Below are 12,122 nucleotides of genomic sequence, written 5' to 3'. Positions count from 1 at the left end.
AGGTGTTAAATTGGGTTGAGATCTGGTGACAGCTGGTCATGGCATATGGTTTACATCGTTTTCATGCTCATCAAACCACTCAGTGACCACTTGTTCCTTGTGGATGGAGGCATTGTCATCCTATGGGAGCAGGGACATTGTCATCCTATGGGAGCAGGGGCATTGTCATCCTATGGGACCAGGGGAATTGTCATCCTATGGGAGCAGGGGCATTGTCATCCTATGGGAGCAGGGGCATTTTAATCCTATGGGAGCAGGGGCATTGTCATCCTATGGGAGCATGGGCATTGTCATCCTATGGTTGCAGGGGCATTGTCATCCTATGGGAGCAGGGGCATTGTCATCCTATGGGAGCAGGGGCATTGTCATCCTATGGGAGCAGTGGCATTGTCATCCTATGGGAGCAGGGGCATTGTCATCCTATGGGAGCAGGGGCATTGTCATCCTATGGGAGCAGGGGCATTGCCATGGTAGCTAAAATAATGTCCCCAAGATTTGCCTGCTCAGCATTTTATTCATACCCTAAGCATAATTGCTTAATTAACTAAGGAAGGATACCTGTGTGGAAGCACCTGTTTTCAATATAATTTGTATCCCTCATTTACTAAATGATTATTTACTAAATCCATTATTTTGGCAGTAACCTGTATGTGAATGACATGTTTTTCAATATACACTGCACTTTACGGCCACATTGTTCATGACTACAGTGATTAAAACTAATTATCTTCCTCTCCCTCGCTTTAGAGCTGAGATCTACTGGCACTGCCCACCACTTCTCCTTCCTGCTCAACTCAACAGACTACCGTATCCTGCGTATGGACGAGGACCACGACCGCATGTACGTGGGCAGCAAGGACTACATCCTGTCTCTGGACCTGCACGACATCAACAAGGAGCCACTCATAGTAAGAGATGCCCCACTCCATTATTGATCCTAGCTAGACCTGCTGGATACCACATGTCTAGCACTGAAACTAACCTGCTTCTCTCTCTCCTCTCCCTCAGATTCACTGGCCTGTGGCTCCTCAGAGGAAAACTGAGTGTGTTTTGTCTGGAAAGGATATCAACGTGAGTACCATACTCTCTCAATCATCTTGACATGTGGGTTAGTTGTGCTCTTGGTGTATGAAATGGTCTAGTTTTGAAAGAACTGTCTGGCTGGTTTTAGTGGCCACCAAAGGGCTCCTGTCAGAGAGACTTCAGGACTTCACTTTGATCACTTTGAACTGTTTTATTTTGGCAGGTCAATCATCAGAGGACATTGAAGTTATAGAATGTAGTATGTATGGTTCTAGGAACAATGGAAATGTGACAGTTATTAACAAATCCACAATAAGTTACAATTACCCTGGTACAATTCATCAATACACATTCAATACACATTTCCCATATAACGCTACTGAAACGGTTTAAACTTATATGAACAATATGCAAAATGCTGAAGATAAGTAGCCATAGGCAAGCAATAGGGCAGTGCAGCATCAACAGTAAAGTTCAAGAACATCATCTATAAGGCAGAAACTACAGAACAAATCAAAGTACATAGTCAGACAACGCATTCTGCTGATTCTTCATCTGAGGGCTGTTGCTTGGTGTGGTGTTCGTCTTCGATGAGGTTTAACAGCGGTTGGCATCCAATACATTATGCATTACCGCCAACAACTAAACTGGGGTATAAATCCATTATACTTTGCGTGATACATTTTTTTATAATAATAAATCAATTCCCTGCCACCTCCCTACACCCTACACCGATTAAAAACCCACCACCCTATTCCTCTATTCAAACCTATCTGATCCTACCTCAGGCCACCGGCCTGGGAGGACGGGACACCACTACTCAACACACCCTGTTACTCTTCTGACGTCAAAAACTCGTACACCCAAATACTTCTCTGCAGCTGCCACCGCAACCTCTATTTTCTGCGATGTACGTTCCATCCATGCAGTACAATTGATTACCATTGCTATGAAGGCTAAAAAGCCAATCTTACTGAATACACAGTATATCACTCATTGGCCTATCCCTCTGTAGTAGCACAGATCTACTACTCACACGAATCCTCTCAGGATCCCTCCCCCTTGACCCATCTTCCTCTACTTTCTTCACTGTCTCAGCACACGACACCCTCTGCACTTCTTAACCCTGGTAACCTCAACCTGCCTCTCTCTCACTGGATATTTCTGATCCCAGCCCCATGGGCACCCCTACAATTACAACGTACCGCTTCTTTCCCTAATGCTACACTTTCCTTTGTCTCATGCCCTTCTGCACACTTCTCACACCTAGGATCCTCCCTCATACACACTGTTGCCACTTGCGCATAAGCGTGACACCTTTAACAATGTAATGGATTAGGCACAAAAGCTGGTATGGGATAACGGAAATATCCTAACATCACTTTGTCTGGCAAAGACTCAACATCAATACTCAAAAGAACAGACAATGAATCTTCTGTTTCACCACTCACGCCATCCTGTCTGCGTCGCACCAAATGACGAGCATCACAAACACAGGGAATTTCTCCTTCAGTTCGTCCACTTTCACATTTCCCGCTACCCCAGTAATCACTCCTTTCAATAGCCGTCAGGTGACTTGCCAGGTGACTTGGCGGACATTTTGGAGAGGCACTTTGACACTTTGATAGTGAGTTGGCAATTAAACATGGAATAATCCGCAACAGTTTACATTATGCAGCCATATTCCATCATTCCCTTCCCTTACCCCTTTGAATCATGATCTGTTAGGGTGAAGAGGACTGTAGCTGGAGGCTAGAGCTCCTGTTTTACCACATCTGTTTCAGAGGGTTAAATCCTGCACATACACTCACACACACACACCACAGCCCCCCGTGGACCTGAGAGCACCATTTAAATTCATATCAAGGTCTGATCCTCCTCTGATTTCTCTTTTGATTTGTTCACACATGTCAACACCCCCACACACAGCCCTAAGGGTGTATTTGGGCAGTGGCATGCAGGATGGAGTATGGATGATAACCGTGCTCCCCTGCTAGTTTTCAGAGAGCAGGCTTCTGTTTATCCAACTGGAATGTTCATTTAGATACGCTCGCAGACCCACACAGCTCACCACCTCGGGCCCGTGTGTGTGTGTGTGTGTGTGTGTGTGTGTGTGTGTGTGTGTGTGTGTGTGTGTGTGTGTGTGTGTGTGTGTGTGTGTGTGTGTGTGTGTGTGTGTGTGTGTGTGTGTGTGTGTGTGTGTGTGTGTGTGTGTGTGTGTGTGTGTGTGTGTGTGTGTGTGCGTGCGTGCGTGCAGGTTGGAATTCCAACACAGTAATAATAAGAGAGAAGCTGTAGACATCTTGGCAAACCCCCTCTTTATGTAATGACAGATTATGACATTTCAAAAGCAATTCAAAGGGGATGTCATTTCAGGCAAGAGGTCAAAGGCAATCATGCACACTGCACTCCCTGTGGGGGAGCACAACTTGGCAATGAATACCTATACCTACACACACACACACTGGCCCTGACCCTGGAGACCTGGTCCTGTATCACTGTGGCCAGCATGGAGGCCTGGTCCTGTATCACTGTGGTCAGCATGGAGGCCTGGCCCTGTATCACTGTGATCAGCATGGAGGCCTGGCCCTGTATCACGGTGGTCAGCATGGAGGCCTGGTCCTGGAGACCTAGTCCTGTATCACTGTGGTCAGCATGGATACCTGGTCCTGTACCACTGTGGTCAGCATGGAGGCCTGGCTGGTGTTAAGGCAAGGGTACTGGCTGGGGTTAAGACAGGAGGGCTGGGTGTGGTTGAGGCATTGAGCCTGGCTGGGGTTAAGGTATGGGGACTGGCTAGCGTTAAGGCGGGGGCACTGGCTGGTGTTAAGGCTGGGGGAATGGGTGGGGTTAAGCCATGGACACAAGTCATGGGCACTGACTGGCATTAAGGCAGGGGCAGTGGCTGGGGTTAAGACAGCGGGGCTGAGTGGGGTTGAGGCTGAGGGACTGGCTGGCATTAAGGCTGGGGGACTTGGTGAGGTTAAGGCAGGGGGACTGGCTGGTGTTAAGGCAGGGGGTACTGGCTTGGGTTAAGGCAGGGGGACTGGCTGGTGTTAAGACAGGGGGACTGGCTGGTGTTAAGGCAGGGGTACTGGCTTGGGTTAAGGCAGGGGGACTGGCTGGTGTTAAGACAGGGGGACTGGCTGGTGTTAAGGCAGGGGGACTGGCTGGTGTTAAGACAGGGGGACTGGCTGGTGTTAAGACAGGGGGACTGGCTGGTGTTAAGACAGGGGGACTGGCTGGTGTACCTTCAGATTAAAGCAGTCTGCCTATCTTTCATTGTTTTTCAGGGAAACTGTATTCATCCAACTTGCCTTGTAGTCAAATACGTTTTCCTGACGTGTGTAATAATATTTTTTAGGCTTGTGATAATTAAATTGTCAACTAAGTGAAAGGAATGTTTTCGATGGGCACAAGTGGTTAGCTGAAGGTTATTACTCATCAATTGGACCTTTTGTTTTCCTCAGAAGGCTGAAAGGAGTCCAGAGCAGAATGTGTTTATCTTTCTGAAAATGTAATGATTATCCTTGTATCCTACTGACAGCGTTTTCTTTCTTGTCTCCGTCAGGGGGAATGTGGGAACTTCATCCGTCTGATCGAGCCGTGGAACCGAACCCACCTGTACGTGTGTGGAACAGGGGCATACAACCCCATCTGCACCTACGTGGACCGCGGGCGCAGGTCCCAGGTAACCAGAGACAAGATGTAGCCAACCATGGTCACACTCCTGTACTCCCCTCTTTCAGAGTCAGATCTGTCAATCAACTCAGGGTCAAAAAATCTCATTCCGCTCCTTGTCTGTCCTTGTCATGGGACAATTTTCTGCTACCCTTTTCACATTGATTTGCTCTATCCATGGTCTGGTGAACCCAGAGAAGGGCTCATAATGGTGCTTTTCCATTGAGACTTAGTGGGCCGCTAGTGTTTTATGTTCATGTAAACTCTATAGTGTAATTGTGTTTCCATCAGGAGTGTGACACTAAAGCCTTGTGGCGAGCAGAATCAACAACCTCTGCATCATTCAAGACTGTTGCTTTGTGAGTAGGTGTTACAGTTCACAGTTAGCCATTATTATGTAAATTAAAGCTGAAAAAGTACCCAGGGTCGTGCTTCCAAGTGAGAGCAGGTCCACCAGAGCCATGGCCCAGTGAGACACGGGTGCCAGCCCAAGTAGATGGAAACAGAAAAGTTTGAGCCTTTTGATGTAAAACACTAGGGTCAATCCTCAGTGGAAATGCCCCAATAGATAATGAGCTCTTCACAGGTGGTTAACTCTCCTTTATTCTGGCAGTCACACTGTTACAGTGACTCCTACTGGAGAGACAGCTATCTGCCACCATAGGAAGCTAACCGCCAGCTAAAGAACTGCAGGGAAGAGAATGTTGACTGTGTGTCTAAAACAACCAGGACTATCTTCTACTAGCGGCTGTCTCCTCTCCCCCCTCACCTGTTTATGTGCCGTGCTCTGACCTGTCTGGGAGGCTCTGAAAGGCCATCATTACTGATGAAGCCTCTCATCCATCATCAGCCTTGTAACTCACCCCCTCCATCCATTCCTCCCTCTGTTTCTCCCTCTCTCCCTCATAGACCAGCGGCCATCAGAGATGCAGCAGCTGCCGTCCCCAGTGCACACTTACTGTTACTATCCTGCCTGTTTAGTCTCAACGCTTCATTGCAGGGCTTAGGTTTCAATGTACAGGCCAGTCATCTCCTTGACATTCATCCTCTCCCCCAGGCCCTGCTAGCTACATCGCTTGAACTGTAAAGGTTTTCATTGGTTAAAATTAGAGGTGTAAACAGAAACCATTTGTTTGGAAGTTCTCCTAGTTATCATTCCAAAGGCCTCACGCACGTTGAGTCCTCAGACAGCTCCCAAGGTTTTCCAGATATTACCTCACGTCTTCACTGAGTTCACTTTACTTTGAGCTCCTTTTCTGCTTTTCACCCAAATGGGTCTCATTTGTCTTTTTTATGTTGCTGAACCTTGTGTCTATGTTTTCATTTGCATGGCATGGCATGTTTTCTGTATGTATTTGGCAACCTAGATAGCTGCAGATTCTGAAACTCATCCATATTGATTTATTCACGTCACTGAACTCTCTCTAGCGTGCTTCGCTTGACATAGTTCTTTTTTGTTACTTTTGGGTTCTCTTCTCATTGATTCTCATGGGGTGGCAGGGTAGTCTAGCTGTTAAGAGAGTTGGGTCAGTAGGTGAAAAATCGGTGTGTGCCCTTGAGTAAGGCACGTAACCCTAATTGCTCTGGTGTCTGCCAAATTTTTTCTATTTAATTTTTTTGAAATGTCATAGAGTCCACTCTCATTTCTTCTGTTGTGGTCATGGTTGTGTTTCGGTCATGGGTCTTTCTTTGAGCTTTTTCTGTTCTCCTTCTGGTCAACTCTTGGGTTGATTTTTCCACTGAGTTTCAGTTGGTTTTGGGTTGTCCCTTCGGGTGCAGTCGATGGGACCCTCGTGGTAATCGCGTGGCACGTGTCCTCTTTTTTAGGCCCTCTACCTGCAGGCACCCCAGTCCGGAGGGAGGACCAGCCGGGCGGCAGACTTCAGCACTACGGCAGGGCCTGTGGAGTCAAAGGTGGGCCTACGGCCGAGGGGTGGCTACTGTAGCAAGCGGCTGGAGTCTAGGACCTGGGCAGAGGGGAGTCTACTGTAGCGAGGGGCTGTGGTCTGGGCTGAGGGGAGGCTGCTGTAGTAAGGGGCTGGGGTCTAAGACCTGGGCCAAGAGGAGACTACTTTAGCAACGGCTGGGCTCTGGGACCTGGTTGAGGGGAGGTTACTGTATCAAGGGACTGCAGTTTGGGTTCTGGGGAGGCTACTGTAGCGAGGATCTGGGTTCTGGGACCTGGGAAGGCTACAGTAGCAAGGGGCTGTGACCTGGGCCGAGGGAGGCTACTGAAGCGAGGGGCTGGGTTCGGGGACCTGGGGAGGCTTCTGTAACAAGGGGCTGGGGTCTGGGACCTGGGGAGGCTACTGTAGCAAGGGGCTGGGGCCATGGACCTGGGGGAGGCTACTGTAGCAAGGGGCTGGGTTCTGGGACCTGGGGGAGGCTACTGTAGTAAGGGGCTGGGGTCTGGGACCTGGGGAGGTTACTGTAGCAAGGGGCTGGGGTCTGGGACCTGGGGAGGCTACTGTATCGAGGAGGCTGGGTTCTGCGACCTGGGGAGGCTTCTGTAGCAAGGGGCTGGGGCCTGGGACCTGGGACCTGGGACCTGGGGAGGCTACTGTAGCAAGGGGCTGGGGTCTGGGACCTGGGGAGGCTTCTGTAGCAAGGGGCTGGGGTCTGGGACCTGAGGAGGCTTCTGTAGCAAGGGGCTGGGGTCTGGGACCTGGGAGGCTACTGTAGAAAGGGGCTGGAGTCTGGGACCTGGGGAGGCTACTGTAGTAAGGGGCTGGGGTCTGGGACCTGCGGATGCTACTGTAGCAAGGGGCTGGGGTCTGGGACCTTGGGAGGCTACTGTACAAAGGGGCTGGGGTCTGAGACCTGGGTCAGGTGCCCATCTGGTGTCTGACAGGCCCTGTCATCATGTACAGCCTGTTGACATCCAAAATGGACGCTGCTGATTATGATGTGGAAGAAATGGGGTCAATCACATATTCTAAAATAAAATAAGCATTATTATTACCAGTCCTCAGGGGTACAGTAAGCTACTTGACACAAAGCCAATGCCGTTCTGGCTCATGGACTTCAGAGCCACTCTCCACATCTCTAACACTAGGAGCATGGTGGATTCGTTTTGGATCGCTCTCCTCATTTTTGCTCAAGCACTCCATTTTGCCAATAACTGACCTTATACACTTCATACTCCCTTGCTTAAAGCTAATACAGGTGTGTGAGTGTGTGTTACATAGATGTTTGGTTCAGCACACTAACACAGCATTTGACAGACCTGTGCTTAGAAACAAGGACACATATTTGTGTGCCAACCTTTATTGGGATGACTCATGTACTGGAGGCAGCTCTGCAGGGTAGTCACTAGCTGACATAGCCACAAAGTCATACAATCTGATTTTAAACCTAACCATAACCTTAACCACACTGCTAACATTATGCCTAAACCTAACCTTAATTATGACCAAAAAGCAAATGCTTGTTCTAGGGCAAATGTCGACTTTGCAACCCACCCATCTAGTAAAAATCACTCAGCTCTGCCTCCAGGACAAGGCTCATCCCAATAAACAACCTGCATTCCCTATATTTCCTCCTTGTGTCTGTATTTCCCTGCAAAGGGTTACATTATGTAAAAACCAAATCACTTGTAATATATAAATAAGGCCTGAATCAACTGTGTTCTCAATGGAAACAACAGAATAATTGATGTTTACATATTTAATTGTTTCTGTCCTCACTTTATCCCTACCTATATGTACTTATCTATCTCAATTACCTCGTATCCTTGTACATTGACTCGGTACTGGTACCCCGTGCATATAGCCAAGTTATCATCAACTCGGTACTGGTAACCTGTGTATATAGTATAAAGATATCTTTACTTATTATCTATTTATTCCATGTGTTATTATCTTTCAATTATTTTTCTATTATTCTCTCTGCATTGTTGGTAAGGGCCCGTAAGTAAGCAAGTCACTATTAGTCTACACCTGTTGTTTTACCAAGCATGTGACAAATAACATTTGATTTGCTATCTATTACAGGAATATATCTTCCGTTTAGAGCCAGGCAAAGTGGATTCGGGGAAAGGCAAATGTCCTTACGACCCTAAACTCAACAGCGTCTCAGCATTGATCAGTAAGTGCCTGTTCACCTCTTCTCTCTCAGGTCACTTCCAATATTCCAATATTGGAAGAATTGAATGTCTCTGTTATTGAAACAAAAGTCAAGCTATTTCCTCTTCCCCGCAAAGAGTGTTATGCAGGTGAATGAGGACCCAAAAGCGACTTGGCGAAAACAGAGTCTTTAATCCAGTAAAGTAAAATACAATCAAAAAACACAACTTCCACTCGTAATGACGAGAACCGACTGGAGACTCGATCTTGAACAGCAGGTAGCCTCGGGAAGGCACTTGAACCTAGCAGACTCAGACACCTGCTCACCACGCAGCATCTGAGGGAAACACGACACGACTGGGCGATACACAAACACAGCACGGTGACCAATACATACAAGGATCCGACAGGACAGGAACGGAACACAAAGGAAGAAATAGGGACTCTAATCAGGGGAAAGGATCGGGAACAGGTGTGGGAAGACTAAATGATTGATTAGGGGAATAGGAACAGCTGGGAGCAGGAACGGAACGATAGAGAGAAGAGAGAGCGAGAGAGTGAGAGAGGGAGGGGAGAGAGAGGGATAGAAAGAGGGAACGAACCTAATAAGACCAGCAGGGGGAAACGAACAGAAGGGAAAGCATAATGACAAGACAATATATGACAAAACATGACAGTACCCCCCACTCACCAGCGCCTCCTGGCGCTCTCGAGGAGGAACACTGGCGGCAACGGAGGAAATCATAGATCAAACGGTCCAGCACGTCCCGAGAAAGAACCCAACTCCTCTCCTCAGGACCGTAACGAAAAAACGATAAAAAGGGAAACTAGGGTACTACTCTAAAAAAAATGAGACACGGGTAGAGAACTGAAAACTTTAGAGCAAACAGGACCAAACAGGCCAGGAGAGTAACAACTAGGGACAGACTGAGACACAGCAAGGGCAGGAACAAGAACAGGAGAGATGCGATGGCAGGGAACAGACTGAGACCCAGCAAGACCAGGAGCAGAAGCAGAAAAATACGCACAAGGGTGGACCCCATCGTCAGTATCGGAGCGCTGGGACAGAATGGCTCCCACGCCCACCCCCGACGCGTCAACCTCAACAATAAACTGTTTAGTGACGTCAGGTGCAACAAGGATAGGAGCGGAAGCAAAACGCTTCTTAAAGAGATCAGAACAACAATCATACGACCGGTGAGGAGGAAGGGAGTTGGTTCTGGACCGACTGAAGACCGTGCGCAGACCATGATATTCCTCCGGCACTCCTGTCAAATCACCAGGTTCCTCCTGAGAAGAGGGGACAGAACAAACAGGAGAAATAGCAGACATTAAACACTTCACATGACAAGAAACGCTCCAGGAAAGGACAGAACCACTAGACCAATCAAAAGAAGGATTATGACACACTAGCCAGGGATGACCCAAAACAACAGGTGTAAAAGGTGAACAAAAATAAAAAAAAAAGAAATGGTCTCACTATGGTTACCAGATACAGTGAGGGTTAAAGGTAGTGTTTCATATAATATACTGGGGAGAGGACTACCATCCAAGGCAAACATGACCGTGGGCTCCCTAACTGTCTGAGAGGAATGTCATGTTCCCGCGCCCAGGCTTCGTCCATAAAACAGCCCTCTGCCCCAGAGTCTATTAATGCACTGCAGGATGCTGCCGATCCGGTCCAGCGTAGATGGACCGGTAAAGTAGTACATGTACTTGACGGAGAGGACCGTCTAGTAGCGCTTATCAGTCGCCCTCCGCTTACTGATGAGCTCTGGCCTTTAACTGGACATGACATGACAAAATGACCAGCGGAACCGCAATAGAGACAGAGGCGGTTGGTGATTCTCCGTTCCCTCTCCTTAGCCGAGATGCGAATACCCCCAGCTGCATGGGCTCAACACCTGAGTCAGTGGGGAAAGACGGTAGTGTCGGAGAGAGGGGAGACACAGTTAACGCGAGCTCTCTTCTATGAGCTCGGTGACGAAGATCTACCCGTCGTTCAATGCGAATAGCGAGTTCAATCAAAGAATCCACGCTGGATGGAACCTCCCGAGAGAGAATCTCATCCTTAACCTTAGCGTGGAGTCCCTCCAGAAAACGAGCGAGCAACGCCTGCTCGTTCCAGTTACTGGAGGCAGCAAGAGTGAAACTCTATTGAGTAATCCGTTATGGATCGATTACCTTGACATAGGGAAGACAGGGACCAGGAAGCTTCTTTCCCAAAAACTGAGCGATCAAAAACCCTTATCATCTCCTCTTTAAAGTTCAGATAATTGTTAGTACACTCAGCGCTTGCCTCCCAGATAGCTGTGCCCCACTGCCGAGCCCGACCAGTAAGGAGTGATATGACGTAGGCAATCCGAGCTCTCTCTCTTGAGTATGTGTTGGGTTGGAGAGAGAACACGATATCACACTGGGTGAGAAACGAGCGGCACTCAGTGGGCTGCCCAGAATAACAAGGTGGGTTATTAACCCTAGGTTCCGGAGGCTCGGAAGAACCGGAAGTAGCTGGTGACACCAGACTCTGATACTGTCTTGAGAGGTCGGAGACCAGCGGCCAGGGTCTCAACGGCATGCCGAGCAGCAGACAATTCCTGCTCGTGTCTGCCGAGCATCGCTCCCTGGAACAAGTAGAGAGAATCCATAGTCGCTGGGTCCATTCTTGGTCGGATCCTTCTGTTATGCAGGTGAATGAGGACCCAAAAGCGACTTGGCGAAAACAGAGTCTTTAATCCAGTAAAGTAAAATACAATCAAAAAACACAACTTCCACTCGTAATGACGAGAACCGACTGGAGACTCGATCTTGAACAGCAGGTAGCCTTGGGAAGGCACTTGAACCTAGCAGACTCAGACACCTGCTCACCACGCAGCATCTGAGGGAAACACGACACGACTGGGCGATACACAAACACAGCACGGTGACCAATACATACAAGGATCCGACAGGACAGGAACGGAACACAAAGGAAGAAATAGGGACTCTAATCAGGGGAAAGGATCGGGAACAGGTGTGGGAAGACTAAATGATTGATTAGGGGAATAGGAACAGCTGGGAGCAGGAACGGAACGATAGAGAGAAGAGAGAGCGAGAGAGTGAGAGAGGGAGGGGGGGAGAGAGAGGGATAGAAAGAGGGAACGAACCTAATAAGACCAGCAGGGGGAAACGAACAGAAGGGAAAGCATAATGACAAGACAATATATGACAAAACATGACAAAGAGTCTTTATGGTCAGTCCAACCCCTGTGGAATCAATGCACGCCTGGCAAGTCACACTAGATCTTGCTCATTCAAAAACTTCTGCCTCTTTTAAAACCGTTTTCTCTTCAATTGTAGTTACCCTGTGATGAT

At 48.3% G+C, this 12,122-nt stretch overlaps 1 protein-coding gene across 8 annotated transcripts in view; it reads left to right on the top strand.

Annotated features, from left to right (window-relative positions):
• Nucleotides 1–12,122, top strand: part of LOC124003296 (semaphorin-3F-like) — a 123,754-nt gene that overhangs the window by 85,124 nt on the left and 26,508 nt on the right. For 6 of the 8 annotated variants that reach the window (XM_046311427.1, XM_046311426.1, XM_046311425.1 and 3 more), the window contains 5 exons: nucleotides 748–908; nucleotides 1,009–1,071; nucleotides 4,595–4,714; nucleotides 6,532–6,618; nucleotides 8,697–8,790. In XM_046311427.1, coding sequence (XP_046167383.1) covers nucleotides 748–908; nucleotides 1,009–1,071; nucleotides 4,595–4,714; nucleotides 6,532–6,618; nucleotides 8,697–8,790 — 525 coding nt within the window. The remainder of the gene's footprint in view (nucleotides 1–747; nucleotides 909–1,008; nucleotides 1,072–4,594; nucleotides 4,715–6,531; nucleotides 6,619–8,696; nucleotides 8,791–12,122) is intronic. The other 2 variants (XM_046311432.1, XM_046311431.1) reach the window with 1 other exon arrangement.

Source organism: Oncorhynchus gorbuscha, linkage group LG18 (assembly GCF_021184085.1).
Source record: "Oncorhynchus gorbuscha isolate QuinsamMale2020 ecotype Even-year linkage group LG18, OgorEven_v1.0, whole genome shotgun sequence".
NCBI classification, from domain to species: domain Eukaryota; kingdom Metazoa; phylum Chordata; class Actinopteri; order Salmoniformes; family Salmonidae; genus Oncorhynchus; species Oncorhynchus gorbuscha.
This window is presented reverse-complemented; position numbering and strand designations above follow the sequence as displayed.